The sequence below is a fragment of the Schistocerca gregaria genome, chromosome X (assembly GCF_023897955.1).
Source record: "Schistocerca gregaria isolate iqSchGreg1 chromosome X, iqSchGreg1.2, whole genome shotgun sequence".
In the NCBI taxonomy this organism is placed as follows: Eukaryota; Metazoa; Arthropoda; class Insecta; order Orthoptera; family Acrididae; genus Schistocerca; species Schistocerca gregaria.
Genome location: NC_064931.1, coordinates 726,010,455 through 726,028,717, shown reverse-complemented (window position 1 = coordinate 726,028,717; position 18,263 = coordinate 726,010,455). Strand labels below are relative to the sequence as shown.

General features: G+C 38.6%; 1 protein-coding gene across 2 annotated transcripts in view; it reads right to left on the bottom strand.

Moving 5' to 3' along the window:
- Positions 1 to 18,263, bottom strand: part of LOC126299596 (SCY1-like protein 2) — a gene marked incomplete at its 5' end in the record, with an annotated part of 158,499 nt that overhangs the window by 9,307 nt on the left and 130,929 nt on the right. Inside the window, 1 exon segment of one of the 2 annotated variants that reach the window (XM_049991617.1) lies at positions 16,654 to 16,756. Coding sequence (XP_049847574.1) covers positions 16,702 to 16,756 — 55 coding nt within the window. The 3' untranslated portion in view covers positions 16,654 to 16,701. 2 annotated transcript variants of the gene reach the window in all.

The following is an 18,263-nucleotide window of genomic DNA, read 5'->3' as shown; positions in this document are numbered from 1 at the left end:
AATAGACGCGGTGAAAGGGAGGGGGGGCTGGCTATCTCCTCCATGGGCTAATTTACTTGTACAACTTCTAGAGGTTGACATTGAGAAAATGAAGGGAGTTGGTACTTTAAGTCCTGGCAATATCATGACCATAATAACAGCAAAAGTCGCTAACACTGGAACTGGATATGAACGGTCATACTTTGTCTGGGCTTCAAAATAGAGATACGATCAGAGACTTAAGTTCCTGGATTGATGTTCTGTAATTAGGGTAGCACACTTTGGGAATCTGGGGGAGGGGGGTAACCATCTGTGCAGTTGAGAGAATGGTATTTGCTCATATGGGGACTCTTCTGGAAGTGGCCTACCACATTCTCCACAAATTGGGTTGTTCGTATACGGTAGTAACATACTTCCAAAAGCATTGGCATTGGGAGATATGACTGTACATCGCAATGATAGACCATGATTTTAACCTCCTCCGGGAGCAAACTCTTGCTCAACAAAAGATCTGTGCCTAAAAACTGGAAAACTGTGTAGGTCACACCAACACTTAAGAAGGGAAATACAAGCAATCCAATGGATTAGAGACCCATACATATCACTGATGTCAATTTGCAGCACGATTTGGGAACGCATACTGTGTCTAAAAATCATGAATTGCCTCGAAGAAAATGATCTGTTGATACAATCAGCACGCATTCAGAAAATATTGTTCTTGTGCAACCCAAGTACCTCTTTACTCTTATGAAGTAAGGAGTGCTATCGATAGGGGATCTCAAATTTATTCCATGTTTCTCGATTTCTAGGATTTTGATGCTGTTCCTCACAAGCAGAATCTAGTCAAATTGTGTACCTATCGAGTATCATCTCAGTTGTGCAACTGGATTTGTGGATTTCCTTGAGAAAGATGACACAGCTCGTAGTAGTTGATGGAGCGTGATCAAGTAAAACAAAAGTGATACGTGGCATTTCAAAAGGAAGTTTCATAAGCTCTCTGATGTTCTTAATCTACATAAATGATTTAAGAGAATCTCTCATACTTTTTAGACTATCTGCTAATGATGCTGTCATTTACCATCTACTAAACTCATCAGAAGATCAAAACCAATCACAAAATGATTTAGACAAGATATCTGTACAGTGCGAAAAATGGCAGTTGTCTCTAAATAAGGAAAAGCGTGATGTCATACACCTGAGAACTGAAAGGAGTCCATTAAATTTTAGTTACACAATAAATCTTTCAATCTACAGACTGTCAGTTCAACTAAATACCAAGGAATCACAATTACAGACTCCTTAAATTGGAATAATCACATAGATTATGTCATGGAGAAAGCATGCCAAAGACCATGTTTTACTCACAGAACACTAAGAAGACACAACAAATCCACTAAAGAGACTGCTCACACTATACCTGGCCTTCTCTGCTGGAGTAGTGCTGAATAGTACGCAATCCTTAGCAGATACGATTGACGGAGGACACAGAAAAAGTTCATAGAAGGGCAGCTCATTTTGTATTATCACAAAATAGAGGACAGACTGTCATTAATGTAATGTGTGAATTAGGGTGGCAACCATTAAACCAAAGATGTTTTTCACTGTGGCGAGACCTTTTTCTGAAATTTCAATCTCCAACTTTCTCCTCCAAACACAAAAATATTTCATTGGTGCCTACCTACATAGGAAGAAATGATCATTGTAAACAAAGTAACAGAAATAAGAGCTTGTATGAAACCATTTAAGTGCTCACTTTTCCCCACACTATTCGAGAGTGGGAAAGTAGAGAAATAGTGTGAATGTGGTTCGTTTAACCCTCTGTGAGGCACTTAAGTGTGAACTGTGGAGTAGACATTTAGATATAGATTTTATAGATTTACATAAAGCACATCCCACTCCCCCTTTTCATAAGCAAATTTTTGGGCCAAACTTGTTTGGTGGATTGTGAAATACACTATGTATGAGTTGTGCCTCTTTGCTTCTTCAAAGCACAACGTATGTACTAGACCTCTTGCTTCTTCAAGTTTTCACATAATTCCTCATCCACCTGCTGCAATAGGTCATGGTGAAAAAGTAAAACATGTACCATGTTTATGCTCCTATGGGGTGCTGTGGTAACAGTTACACCTCAAAATATTTTACAAGACAGTAACACTCATAGCTTTGTAGGAATTTCCGTTTTAATTAAGACAGAGTGAATTTGTAATTTACTGAGCAAAGAGGGTTTTCTCCACAGACAATATTGGCATAGCAGTTAGAAAGGATCCTCTGTTACTCTGGGTGCAATCCAGGAACTGATGGAATAAGTCTCTGCAATTCTCTTGGTTTTACCTTCCTCCCACAGTGTGGCCAAGAAGCAAAAGTTCTTAGTGTTGTAATGATCTGCACTGAAGAAATCAGGTTTGTGCCACAGACTCATGACCACTGGCTGACAACTCTGGTCCTTTTACTGCATCAGATATCCACCATAATGCCACCTACTCTGCGTGAGGGCTTCTCCTCATGAGTGCCACCCAGGCTTAATGGCTACTGCTCAGAGTCTAGGTGTCACGAAATGAATAGGCACCTCCTACTTGGCATGTGCAGGGAGTTGACAGCTCAGCCATCAATAGTGCACACTCTGTTTAGTCAGAGGGCTACCATCATTCTGGCACATGACGACTTACCAAATGGACTGGCTGGTTACTATGCTGGGTTACAGACAACCTTCCCTAAGTGGCCTCCAGTTCTGTAAAAAAAAAAAAAACTGAGGACGAGGAAGTGAAACCAAGATATGGGGACCGAACATGAGCTAAACAAAATAGGTACTGTAAAATAGATAAAGTGGGAAATGTCATAACCACTGTCCTAAGAGGTTGTCAGCAGGGAGTCTGAGCCAGACACCAAGCCTGAGAAAAAATATGGTCACAGAGCAAGATTGCAGCACAGGAAAGGAGGAAGTGATGCAATGCCTTGGCCCCACGTCCACCAAGCACCTACTTACAGGAGAGTTGAGAGCCCCCTGAGGGCAAAATGATGTCGGCCTGAGCAATTGATGCACAGAAAGCAGGGGAGGCGTTTGTAGTTCCTCCAACACGGGCAGCCTTACCACACTTTCTCCAGATCTTCACACTCCACGATGGTGCACTCAAATTTCTCACACTTCAAACACCTCATGGGAGTTGGTGAGTCACTACTTTACTTTGATGACGACGATGATGATGATGACGACGACGACGACGACCAGTTTGTGGAGCACTCAACTGCGCAGTTATCAGTGCCCATACAAATTCCCAATCTTTGCTCAATCTAATCTCTCCACTTTCATGAATGATGATGAAATGATGAGGACAACACAAACACCCAGTCATCTCGAGGCAGGTGAAAATCCCCGACCCCACCGGGTATCGAATCCAGTACTTTACTTTGAGTCTTAATAGACTCAGCTTTAATATAACATGGAAGAACTGGCAAATAAAATGTCAATATTACATAATTTTCCCCCTAGGTTCCAATTACTCATCAAATTACATTTTACACTTCAATGATCCCTTCATCAGCCTACTCTTCTGTAAGCACTGTAGTGGCTATATGCATGATGTCATTGCATGTTCCCACCCCTGAATGTAGGTAAGGATGTGGAGCAGTTCAACTACAATGAGGCTATTGTCCAACTATTTCAAGAGGTTGGTAGCTTGCTGTGAAGTCGCTATTTGTATGAGGAATGCTCCATTGTGTCTTGCCTAACTGATTTTAGGATTCTGACCAAATCTTTGAAGTTTTTTTGGATACAGAAGTCTGATAGATTCTGGGAAGTAATTTCTTCTTATGGCAAAGAAATTTTGACTTGCTGAGTCTGCCACGTTTGTAGGCTACCTGCCGAGTTGGACTATACTCCCTTGCTCACTCTTGGTTGGATTGATATTTTTACAACCCAATAATTCACCAGAACCACTAGTAGCCATTTTTTAAGAATTTGTAGATGCTATGGAGTTCTAACAAGCAGCTGGGATCACGGAAGACAACCACAACATGATCCTATTTTTCCTGGGCAAGCCTTATACAATTAATGTGGGGCACATTCCCCCAGAAGTTGGCCATTAATGACTGTTTAGTCCCAACAGCCATCCACTCCACCAGCACACAGTACATCTTGAGGCAAAGTTTTTTATCATCTTCGCAATCTGGACAGCCAAGCCAAGATCCCCATTCCCTGTGACACACAACATTCCATGTCGTACTGCACAGAGGTCACTGATGAATGCCCAGAGCTTACAGTTACAGAGTGCTGCGGTAATCACTAGTCTCCAACTCGAGATCTTTGGGTTTGCCGAACTCTTATATGGCCGTCAAAGACTGAGTTCCCTAAAGTGCTCCCCATTTGGGATAAGCCTGGAGGCACGTGTGACTGATGAATGTGGCCATCATTACCTCCTGGGAATGAGGGAAAAAAGACTGGAAACCAAGGACATTATTTCTCAGTTCAGGACACAGCACAAGGCAGTAAAAGATCAGGATGGAAATGTCTTGCTCGAAAGTCTGGAGGAAAATAGCCCATTTCTTATAAATCTGAAAGACTGTGCTGTCCTCTATTTGCTGAGTATCCAGATCACTGTATTGTTGGTACAAGAACTACTCCTTCAGGGCGGCTATTGGGGTAAGTAAATTTATAAATGCACTGGAGGTAAAGCCATGAATCAAACATTAAACTTGAAAGTATCAAAGGCATTCTTGCTGGAGCCACCATCATATAGGGGAAGAGCTTTTACAGTTGTTACTGGCATTTGTGCTAGTGAATTTTGAGCGATTCATTTCTCATATTTTGAGCCAAAAATGTGAAGAGTTGCATTACACGTAATTCAACTAAAACATAAATTTTTTTTCCAATATCCTTACTTGCGCCCAGAATTTCCAAAGAAATGCTTGTAAGATGAATGTAGAACATCAGTAAAATACCGTACCATTTTTAGCAACAATTTTGCAAAAGACAGCTACATTTTTACTATCATCAGCTGGTAAACAGGTCCTGAGAAATGATGATGTATCAAAGTGTTTTCATTTTTCCAACCATTTACACAAACGAATCAGACATGCTAATTACATTTGACAATGTGCAAATAATTTTGTAAATATTTATAACTTAAAAAGAAACAAAAAAATGATGTGGAAAGAAAATAAGCTCCAGGTAATGTTAATAATTTGACAACCTCCCTCCTCCCCAAAAAACCTTGTCTGCAAACTGTCAAAATAACTTTACCTCCTAAGTGATTCGTAGTAATGGCAAACTGAGCAGAACCACTTCCAAGTGGATATTGCAAAGAAAAAATACTGACACAAATCAATATTAACAGCAAACAACGAACTAAACCTAAAGAGGGTCAGTTACTATCACTAAAGAGCAACTACACTACTTCTGTGTAGCAGAACAATTTGACAGCTTGCCCTGTCCTATCATGACAGCTGCAACATCGATTTTGTTTCCGGTATCAGTTACCAGTGGATGTCACAGCATCAAATATGGTCGTTTCAAATGCAAAACAAACAGCCCTGTGCAGCAGAAGATGAATGTATCGATAAATAGTTTTAAATGGCCGCTTTTTCTGGTCATCTGCATCAACATCTGCTCTGAGTTAATACAGGAGAAAAACAGTTCATTTAATAAAAGAAATTATACAGAATAAAATCCAGTTTGGCTGGTATTCAGAAACACACTCATTTTATTGTCTTCCATTGAATAAAGCCTTAATTGCTCATCAACTGGGTTAGGCCACTATTGTTCTAAATTTTGTATTCAAATTATAAATGCTTAGTCAGAAACATGAACAGTACAGTTTTGCTACATGTTCAGTACACTCAAATAAAATAAATAATATAAATTCCCTTTCACATTAATGACTTGTCTAAACTGACTAGTCATGGCATGAGAATTCATTGTGTTCACATCAATGACAAAATTGGCACCTGAACAGTGAAAGTGAGATTATGAAGGACTATTACAGAAAGTAACAGCATTAATGAACTACAACAAATAGCAGAGTTTATCAATGACAAAAGCAAGAGATACAGTAGACGTTCTTTAAAAAGGTTATATGTTAAAGTTTTCACACAGTTGAAGACTGGAAGAAAGAAGAACAACAAACAACAATGTTGTCCACACATTTCAAAACGCAAATGCTCTGTACTTAAAAAAAAAAAAAAAAAAAATGTATATATGCCAAAACATCAAACAATATGAGGGCAGTACATAGCTTTCCTTTATTTCGCCAAAGTGGCCGCTGAGTGAGATCACAGGTATTTTCTTCGTCCGATAAAAGAACTTATTTAAGAGGAAATAGTGTTAAACTGAAATTTTCTTTGTTTTGAATATTTGATGTAGTGTCAGTTCTTGTTACACAATTGAATATTAGCATCCCAGCAGCACATTTTCTTGAAAAACGTGTTCTTTAGCTGAAGTCCCAATAATTGTGAATAACTTGACATTTTGCTTGACATAAAAACAAAAAATTCTATTCAAGTTTTCTTGATGATGCAAAATTCGTTTAAAAAAGGCTGCTACTAGTTTCATCAGTGTCTATTGTCACAATAAAAGTGTAATTAAACATTTCTAAATTGTATTTAACTAACACATTTTGTATTGTTTACTAGTTAGATAGACACGATCTAGGCCTAAATTTTCCGAGTTATAGACGTTTAAAAACCTGACCAAATGCGCCTGATAATGTAAATTTATCTAAAAGCAAATTAATTACAAATTCATTCTTCTGTCATTGTATCTCTAAATCATTTCAAGCAAAACAACCACCATACATATGACCTTTGTGTCATCTTTTGTTTACACATAGCCAATCTCGGGTCCATGACAAATTTAAAACAGTCTTGAAACTTAATTATTCTTTCGAAGCTGAGCATGAGTGAGAAATGTAGGAGCTGTTATAGGGTAGTGAGTAGATGGATTTTTTGCCAATCTGGTAGGAAATATTTTCACTGGAGGGGGGGGGGGGGAGAGGGGGGAGGCATGTTGTGTGGAGAATGTTGGGAGAACAGAAGAGGCTCTCTCCTGTAACTGCAGAGTATACAGTAGGAACATTTTGATTGGGGAACAGGAAAGACAAATCTGTGCCCTTCAGGCACAGCTGGAGGAGGCAAGGAAGGAACTTATAAGGATCAAGTGAGATAGGAGGAAGGTGGTTGGGAACTGGCAGCTGGTAGGAGGATAGGAATAAAGAGAACGCGATCTGACTGTTTTATCATCAGGACCAAGAACAAGTATCTACCACTGCCAGAGTTATGTGGAGAAGAGCCTCAGGTAGAACAAGGAGCAGGAAAAGTGCAGCACACTTCAACTGAGTCCAAGAAGCCTAGAAATGTACAAAGTGTTAGGAAGAAGAAAGTGCTGCTACTACGTAGTAGCCATGGGCGAGGTGTAGGCCCTCAATCACAGGAAAGTTTACGGGCAGTGTAGTAGGCCACCAGTATCTTCAAGCCAAATGCAGGGCTAAGTCATGTGATAGAGGACCTAGGGTCTTTATGTAAGGACTTTACAAATGAGGACCATGTAGTGATAGTGGGTGGAGCGGCAAACACTTTGGACAGGGATGGGGCATATGACATTGGTTTGCAATCTGGACAAGACAGCTTCCCTGACTCATGGCACCGACGTACACTTCGTTGAGCTGTTCCGGCGCCGTGATTGACCACGTCTTGATGGAGTTGTGAGGTGAATCACTGTGGGGTTGGGTGTGGCTCTGAGGACAGCCGACTTTGCTCATTTTTCTCTGGTGCCATTTGGGACTATCAACAGATGGGGTTTCACTAGGCATGGCCTACACCTAAACAGGACTGGGAAGGGAAGATTGGTACAGCTGATTCATGAAAGTATTGGGGGTGGATATCGGGCCACACATGGTCAAATACCTGTTGTCATAAGTAGGGAAAGTAGGTCCTTTTTAGGATAAATCTAGACAACAGGTTTCCCTGCCTAAAGAGTATTTCCAGCACTTCAAAAAATACTGAAACAATCACTCATAAGACAGATTTTAACACCTCAAACGTCACATATACCAGATGTCACAAAGAAAAACAAACCGTTGGAAAGAGTAACATGGGGCATTTCACAGACTTAACAATCCTCCATCAAAACATGCAATCAATAAAATATAAAATACAACTATTGGAAGTTGAGCTCCTATCTTTGAACTGCACTGTAGTTTGTATTACTGAGCACTGGTGTAGAGGTACACAAATCCAACATGTAGTATTATCGTCATATGAAAGGGCAAACTCTTACTGCAGAAGTACTTCCGGGGGTGGAGGATCATGCATTTATATCAGAACAGGAACACAGTTCAAATCGAGACATGACCTCAGTATCGTAAGTAAAGAGAAACACTTTGAAATATCAGCTATTGAATTAACAGGGCTTGATATCACTAAGAAATTAATCATTTTTTGTATGTATAGATATCCCAGTGGTAGTGTGGGCACTTTTTTCAACAAGTTAACAGAAGTTCTACGTAAAGTCTCAAGTACAAAGGTTAACATAATTCTGTGTGGGGACATTAACATCAACACTAACATCATAAATGAATCCAGCTGCACCTTCATAAACATCCTTCAAAGTTTTGGCATGTCCCTATTGGTCAATAGTGCAACAAGGGTTACCACAACAAGTTCATCAGTAATTGACTATGTGGCCACAAATGTTGATATGGAAAAATGTGATGTAGCTGTAAAAGATCTCTGACTATCAGATCATCTCTGTCAAATAACAGTAGTAAAAAAAAGTCAAGCATCGAATCATTCCCTAAACTACGAGCCTACAAACGGCATCTATCACAAAAAACCCAACACAAAGCTGGGATGAAGTGTATAAGGAAACCAATGTGAATATGAAGTTCTCTAAATTCTCCACATTTTTTAAATTTAACTTTGAAAAGACATTTCCAAAAGTATGCATGTCTATCAACATCTGACAAAAACAGATGGGTAACAGCAGGTATTAGGAAGTCCTCCCAAACACTTCAGTTCCATAAAAAAGATTCCCAATGACCCAGAATTCTTAAATTTCTATCATAGATAAAAAAAGATCTACAGGATGGTGCTGATTGCTGCAAAAAGTCATTTAATGGCAAAATAATATATAATGCAGAGACTAAAAGCAAAGCAGCCTGGGATGTTATAAAAAAGGAAACTGGGAGAGGCAAACAAATGCAGAATAACATCCTGCTAAGACAGAGGGATGAAGTAATAAATGATACACAGCACTTAGCAAAATATGTAAATGAGCATTTTTCAAGTATTGCTGAGAATTTACAGCAGAAATTCCACCAAACAAATATAGCACCTGTAAATAATATTGCACTAAATACAATGCTGTTACTTCCAACCAAAGAGAATGAAGTCAGTAAAACTGTTCAACAACTAAAAAATAAAATGTCAGTAGGCTTTAATTAAGTACCAATGTGTGAACTGAAACAATGCATAGGGATTATACAAGGCCCCGTAACAAATATAATAAATGAATCCTTCTCATTAGGGACATTTCCAGGACAGTTAAAATAGGCAAGAGTTTTACCTTTGCTTAAGAAAGGTAATGCACAAGACATAGAAAATTACCAGCCCATTTCCCTGCAGTCAGCATTCTCAAAAATAATAGAAGCAATTATGAAATAAAGATTAATGAATTACCTGAATAAATACAATCTTTTAAGCGAATCACAGTTTGGTTTCTGAAGTGGCAAAAATATGGAGTCAGCCATAAAATTCACAAAAGTTGAACTTGATGCTCTTGTAGAGATGAGTGTCACATGCATATTTTTGGATCTTTCTAAGGCATTTGATACAGTCGACCACAAGATTCTATTAAATAAAGTAAAAGCATTAAGAATAAGAGGGGTAGCTAATGACTGGTTTTGATCATATGTAACAGATAGGGTACAAAGAGTAGAGGTAACATATACTTCAAATAGATCTAAACATTTAGTAAAACACTTATCAGAACCAAAATATGTTAATATAGGGGTTCCGCAAGGTAGCATATTAGGACCAATACTGTTCCTAATATACGTCAATGATTTTCCCCAATAGTGTTACTCATGGTGAAAAAATCCTCTTCATTGATGACAGCAAAATTAAAGTCTCTGAGAAAACAAGAGAACTTGCCGAGAAAGAAAATGGAACTCTCCAGCAAGTTTATGATTGGTCAACAACTGATTAAGTGACATTGAACACAAGAAAACTAATGCCATGAATTTCAGTTTGAAGAGGAAAAATGACAATGTTAAATTAAATGTAGATGGCACCTCTACAGACTGTGTAACAAATGCAAAATTTCTAGGAATGAATACTGATTCTCAGTTGAAGTGGTGTGAACACACAAAGGGACTTGCAAACAGAATGTCGTCAGCATGTTATGCCCTTCGAATCCTTTAATCAGCGTGTAACATGCAGTGTCTTTTAGTTACGTATTATTCATATGTACACTCAATTCTTAGCTATGGAATTCTTTTTTGGGGAACAAACGCACAAAATATGAACAAATTTTCAAACTCCAGAAAAGAGCCATAAGAATAATAACCAAAAATGCTAGTTGAGTTCATTGTACAGAGCTAGACGTAACACATTTACCAAGAAAAAAACACACATAAAACTAAAAACCGCATTTTCTACCAAGAAATAAAACCGTACAATAAATTACCAAAAGAGATTAAAGAAATTGCCAAAATACACTCATTTAAGAAGGCAGCTAAAACATACCTGTTATGCAATACATTTTATACATTGAAGGATTACTCAGATAAAACAGAGTAGGGGTTTCATAAAAAATGTTATACAAATAAATAATAATGATGATTGTAAAATATCCAACATTCCACATAACACATTCACTTTGTTTTTTCCTTTTGAGAAATACTTACCACCCCCAAGATATGCATAGCACAATACTAACGCCTCTTTCTCTTTCTGAGCTCAACATCTCACTCATTGTGGAGGGATGCTGACAGTTTTTTAGGATAGCAAATGGGAAGTTCGCAGTAAAGATAATGGCACAGAGATCGCCAGTGTGTCGTTTGTTTGTTTGTTTGTGTGTGTGTTAGGGGAGGGGGGGGGGGGGGGGAGTGAAGTGTTATGAATCAGTGTGTGCATAATGTGTGTGCAATGGCTGATAGTGAGATACGACTGAACAATGTGACATTACATTATTAAGTTATTTGTAAAAAAAAAAAAAAAAAAAAAAAAAAAAAAAAAAAAAAAAAAAAAAAAGGTTGCATACCAGAAGTAAATCTAATGATTGCCTCTAATTAGAAGTCTGAATATAAGTGTATACGAATTAGCTTATTTTAAATACTACTAATACTACTACTACTACTACTACTACTACTACTACTACTACTACATTCTTTCTGTCTTCTTCTGTGTGCTAAATAACATCAACATCTATTTTTGTGCTTCAATACAGGCGACTTTCACAGCTGAAGCAATCATCATTAATTTTTTTTCCATACAGGGTAATCAAATGAAAATGAGACAAGTGGAGAAAAAAATAAGTATAGTATTTATTATTTCAAGAGTAACCACCTTAACTGTTATGGTTATTACTTTTGAAGTAATTAACAGCCTACTTACATTTTTTCCCCCTCAGTCTTACTTTCATTTGACTGTCCCCTTCTATTTAAATTTGTATTTAAGCACAAGGTAAGTTTTCTTTCTTTATTCAGGTACTGTAAAACAACTTGAATAATTTTTTTGCTTTCAGAAACTTGACTGATCTTGTGGGAAAGTACTTGCAGGAAAAATATTAGATCCTCTTGTAACATATGCAGCATCTCATGAAAATAAAGTAAACAGTAAAATAAATGGTAAGACGACACAAAAGAACAAAATCCGTAACTATAACATAATTGCGTTCAGTGATAATTGGTCAACCTTCATGCTGAGCAAACTGCACCACTGTGGACCATTTCTGCACATGCAAAGTCACGAGCACACTCAGTATTTAATAACTTTCCATCTAGCATAATCAACTGAGCATCAAAAATCACCAACATAGTAATTCCAACTGTGAATTCAGGAGTGACTATATGAGAGGGTCTGGCATCTGAAAGGATGAAAATACTGAACAGTGCAATCTCTGTTTGGGTTGAAGAATATGTGGATGTTGGATGACAGGATAATTGCAAAGACAGCTATATAAAAATAAAAAAAAATAAAAAAAAAAATTATGAGCAACAACACAGACCTTAGAAAGAAACTGAGTAAGTCCAAAATGAACTCTTTTGGTAAAGAAACATTTTATATTTTGTATTACTTTTCTTGAAACAGTTTCCTATCATTATCTTCTTTTTAGGGTGCCTTTTACTGCCAGTTACAAATTCACAGTTCTGTTTTCATACTGCCAATACTAACCTAGTTTTAATCTCACAATTACTTCACTATTCTCACAGAGATTATTATTTTACTGTCAAGTTATTATTTATTCATTAGTAACAATGTTAGATTAACCGTTTTTCTTTTTGTTCCAACTGTTTCCTTTTACATTATACACTGTTGATTTTGTTGCTGTGTTGCATCCACTGTCTCTCTCTCTCTCTCTCTCTCTCTCTCTCTCTCTCTCTCTCTCTCTCTCTCTCTCTCCATAACTCGCACACCTTTGATACCTGTGCTCTGTGTTAGACAAGCACACCTGACCTTGAGCCTTGCCACTTGCTCCAGCCTGCTGCTACCAGTGTGTTTTACTCTGTGTACCTTTCCTCCTCATGCCCTTCAAATACTGCTAGGAGCTGGCCATGCCTGTCTCCAGAGCAGCTGTTCTCGCTACCTGTAGGATTATAGGGGAACTATTCGTGACAGCTGTACACGATAGTCTGCTCATGCATCCATGCAGTCCTTAGCAGCCCATTCGACTGAGTTCCACTAATTATTTCAGGATGTCAGCTTTCATGTCGGACATGTGGCTGAACCTGAGTATCCTTTCCAGCGCTGCAGGTCTCAATGGCTATGTTTCCCTCAGACATGACAGATACTACAGAGGAGGCGGCAGTGTAGCCTCATATATATGCATAAACTAACTCCCAAAGGCCAAGCTCACGTCTAAAAATGAGGGCAAAGAGCTTGAATACATCTTCACTGAAGTTAAACCAGTCAGCAAAAGTGTCTTATCTGTGTAATCTACAATCCATCCAAAGTTCGACAGCTCTCTAGCTTTGAATCCACTATCTTTGGTCTTATATCTTTGTATGAACACACAATTGTAGCCGGAGATATGAATGTAAATTTTCTAAACAACAGTCATTCTGTATCATAATTCACATGCATACTTCCCTGCTCAACTGCTTACACTAGGGCCTACTCATCATATAGCACACATTCATACCTCTACTTGAAGATCTCTGCACCTGGCTTGTCTGCACATGATGTAATAGTCATGAGCTACTTGTTGCACTGTCCGAAGAGAAAACCCCAAGTGGTGGCCTTTATAAAATTTTAAGCGCTTTAATACGTCTAAGCTCATAGTCATGGCAGGCACTGGTAGGAAATAAGTTTGACATAAATTAGAAGTATCTAATTTCACTGAGAGACTCAATAATTTATACAGTAAACACACATCTACAAAAACTGTGGAAGTCTTGAAAAAACCTACGCCTTGGCTTACAGATCACCTCACACAACTTATAAGTGTCAGATATGCAGCACTCAGAATATATGAACGGCACTCGACCTCTGATAATCATCTCACTTACAAGCAACTGTGTTAGACAGCCTGCGAGAAATGCAAAACTCTGGTACAACACCTGTTTAGGTGCCACACAAATCATTCCATTTCTCCATGGCTATGATGACTGCATTGTCTTCTGTGTCCCCATGACACACTTTATATACCCTCCACTGCTACAGCTGAAACTTTCTGTCCGAGTGATTACTGCACACTGACACAGAAAACAGGTGGTCACATTAATGTGACTGGACCGTTTATGATGAAGCAGCTCTTGAAAAGTAACAAACAAAGCTCAGGAAAAACTTATGGATGACATCAGACAGAGTAGAGAAGGTATTAAATGAAGTAGGGAAACTCAGAATATACTCACAGAAGCAGTTAACAAAATCTGTGAAAACCTCACTGTAGGGATTTGATAGTTTAACAAAAAATTCTGAAAATAAAATGAGAAGATAGATCACTTAAATGAAGAGTTAAAAGATGAGAACAATGAAGTACACAATGAATGCAAAAAGGATATATGAGAAATGAAAAAAAGTCTAAATGACCAAATGCAACAATGGAATAGAATTTACGGAGCTCAGAGCACAGATAATAATTATGGAGTGGCAAGACCTATTCCAATGCTAAACACTTACAGGAAATTTAATGGTGACGTTTTGCAACTTGATTCCGAGCAGTAGACCTGCACACAATATGCAAATGCTGTATTAGTAGAAAAGAAAACAGAGAGACAAGAAATCTAACAGCAACCACACAGCAAAGCACGATGACTGTTACATGATGGTGATGAAGCTGGAAACCACCTAGTGGGAATAGAGGGTGAAGAAGTAGTCATTAATTTAGCAAATTTCATAAAATTCAGCCTGGACAGAAGACGGTATCTAGCAATACTTCCTTGCCCAGATTAAAGACATAATGCCCGATGTGTGGGTTGATCACTGGAAGACAAACTTTGTCTACATGTGCATCTACACAGATACTCTGCAAATCACACGCAAGTGCCTGGCAGAGGATTCACTGAACCACATTCACAATAATTCTCTATTATTCCAATCTTGAAAGGCATGCAGAAAAAATGTCCTATATCTTTCCATGCGAACTCCAATTTCCCTTACTTTATCATCACAATCGTTTCTCCCTATGTAGGTCAGTGTCAACAAAATAGTTTCACATTCGGAGGAGAAAGTTGGTGAGAAAAATTTTGTGCAAAGTTTCTGCCACAGCAAAAAACATCTTTGTTTAAATGATGTCTGCCCCAAATCCTGTATCATGCCAGTAACACACACTCCCCTATTCCACAATAATACAAAATGCGATGCTCTTCTTTGAACTTTCTCAATGTACTCCATTAATCTTATGCGGTAAGGATTCCAGACCACGCAGAAGTACTCCAGAAGATGACGGAAAAGCATAGTGTAGACAGTCTCTCTAGAAGATCTGTTAAATTTTATAACTGTTCTGCCAATAAAACACAAGTCCTTGGTTTGCCTTCCCCACAACATTTTCTGTGTTCTTTCCAATTTAAGTTTTAATTCCCAGGAAGTTTCCAGACTCCCTTTAGCACTCACGTGGACGATTTCACACTTTTTATTATTTAGCGTCACTGCCAATTTTTGCTCCATACAGATATCTTTTCTAAATCATTTTGCAATTTGTTTTGATCTGATGAGTTTTCTAAATGATGGCTTCTCACACTGTCTCCAAATGCAATTATATAGGAAAGAAGCAACAGAGGGCCTATAACACTATCTTGGGGAACACCAGAAATAATTTCTGTGTTGCTCGAAGACTTTCCATCAGTTACTATGAACTCTGACCTCTCTGACAGGAAATCTTGATTGCAGTCAGATAACAGAGACAATATTCCATAAACACACATTTTCACTACAAGCCACTTGGGTGTTACAGTCTCAAAAGTCTTCTGGAAATCTATAACTATGTAATCAATATGAAATCTGTTGTCAATAGCACTCAACACTTCATGTGTTGTAACACTTCATGCAAGTAAAGAGTTAGTTCTCTTTCACAAGAACAGTGTTTTCTAAATCCCTGTTGACTGTGTGTGTCAATATAGCATTCTCTTTCACGTAATGTATAATATTCGTTTCAATATATGTTCCAAAATCCTGCTGCATATACACATTTATGATATAGACCTGTAATTTAGTGGATTATTCCTGTTATCTTACTGAATACCGGCGTGACCTTGTGATGAAGCAAGCTCAGATATTTTTACTTCCCACTTGTTTTGTTATCTGCCTCCTTAAATTTGTTTTTTCACTTAACTAATTACCATCAACATATGTGAGTGTAATCTGCATTTTCATGAAAGAACAAGATTGGCCCTCAGTTTTAAAGAATATAACATAAGATCTAATTTTGTGCTTAGTTTTATGTATGTAATTGATTTTCTAATTTATTTAGACTATTCCTAGTTAATACTTTGGTTATAGGGTGAAATCAGTAATTGTTTTGTAATTTACATTCTATTGTTGACGTATAAACAAATGTAAATTATGTACTAATTCTAAATATTTGGAGGAACAGCTATTTGGTTCTATTTGAAAACATGTTAGCAAAGCCAGCCCTTAATTCCAAAGTAATTAATATTTTTGTCAAAAGTATTGTTTGTGTCACTATATATGTTAATTTCCTGATTTAAACAAATAATTTGGCTTACCCTTATAGTAGAAGAAACTGTTAAAAAGACAGAATTTTTCGACGTATTTAGTTAATTTAATGAGTTAAGTTTTAATTGCAATGTTTGTAAATTAAACTTCGAACAATGTGTAGTCTCAGCACCTATTGTGGATATATAAGGGCCAAATTTTTGGTCCCTAGACAATAAGTCCACAGCAGAGTTCCAGATGAGAAACCTGTGTTGGTTAAAATGACAACAATGCTTCAGCTTAGCTGTGAAATAAGTGTTACACAATTAGGCCGTGTGTTAAAACAATGAGAGTGTGGTCCATACGTACCTTTCTATTCTTCAAGAACTGTGAACTTTGTGGTTATGTTTTTACTGCTCATAGATATTCAACAGTGAACTGTTGTAGCAGTATGTGGATTTTCGCCTGGAAACTATTAATGAGACTTATCAAAAATTGAACACTAGTGCACTGGCCATATAACTGTGTATTATTGGGGGATTGTGAACAGTGATTGGTTGGTTGGTTTAAAAGAGAGGGAAGGGACCAAACTATGAGGTTATCAGTCCCTTATTCCGAAGGAAACAATGGCACAAAGGTGAGAATAAGACCATGAGACAACACAAAACAGAATGAAAGGAAAAACCCCAACGACGACTGAAGGGCAACAAACACTTAAATGGACAAAAGGGGACAATAAAACCACAAAGACACAACAGACAGATAGAAGAGGTTAAAACAAGAAAGCAGGTTACCATGACTGGCTAACCATGAGGATAAAAAGGAAAAGCCAACCACTCTGCACCTGAACGCACTAGGGCGGAGGACACACAGGGACAAAGGACATGTTCTAAAAATTAGAGCAAATGACAGAACTCACCCTCAAGAATAAAATGTAAGACTAAAGCTGCCGTTGAGGCATTGTTGCCCAACACCGAAGGTAGGGTGCTGGAAAATTAAAAGTCCGCCGCAGAGCGGCAGAAAGTGGGCAGTTCAGCAAGAGATGGACGACTGTCATTTGTGAGCCACAGCAACACAGAAGTGGGTCCTCGCGACAGAGGAGGTAACCACTCGTCAGCCGCATATGGCCAAAGCGGAGCCAACAGAGAACCACAGAGCCCCTGTGAGAGGCGCACAAGGAGGTCTTCTACACATTCGTAGTTTCCTTAATGGCACGCTGCTTGTTGTACGTACTGATATTATGCTATTCCGTCTCCGAAAGCCGCAAAACCTTGCAGCATAATACTGAACACAGGTCAGAAGCCGATCTCCATAAGCAGTTTCCATGTAGCCTGTTTGGCCAGCCAGTCAGCAAGTTCATTGCCTGGGATTCTGCTGTGTCCTGGGTTCCAGACAAACATCACTAAATGACTGTACTGTTCCAGGGCATAGATGGACTCCTGGATGGCCGCTACTAAAGGATGACAAGGGTAGCACTGGTGGATAGCTTGTAGGCTGCTCAAGGAGTCAGTACACAGGAGAAATGACTCGCCTGGGCATGAGCGGATGTACTCATGAGTACGAGATACGGCCACCAGCTCTGCAGTGACAACAACGCAGCTATCTGGCAAGGACTGTTGTTCTGTATGTCCTCCATGAACAAAGGCAAAGCCAATGTGACCATCAGCCATCGGTGTAAACCAGTATAAGTGACAGCAGAGAGTCGCAGAGTTAGCCGAGTGCTTTGGGCCATATGAAAGGTCCAGGAGGAGCCGCGGCCTAGGCGTACACCACGGAACCTCAAGTATAGGTGGTAAAAACAAGGACTCCAGTTTGGAGAGAATGGATTGCACAGCAACTGCAATTGCAAGCCCTGACCTGGGCCAGCGATGCGGGAGATGAACCGCTGTAGGCAGGAAAAGTAGACAGTAAATCGGATGCGCAGGAGAACTACAAACATGTGCAACGTAACTGGAGAGCAAGTGTGCATGCCTAACCTG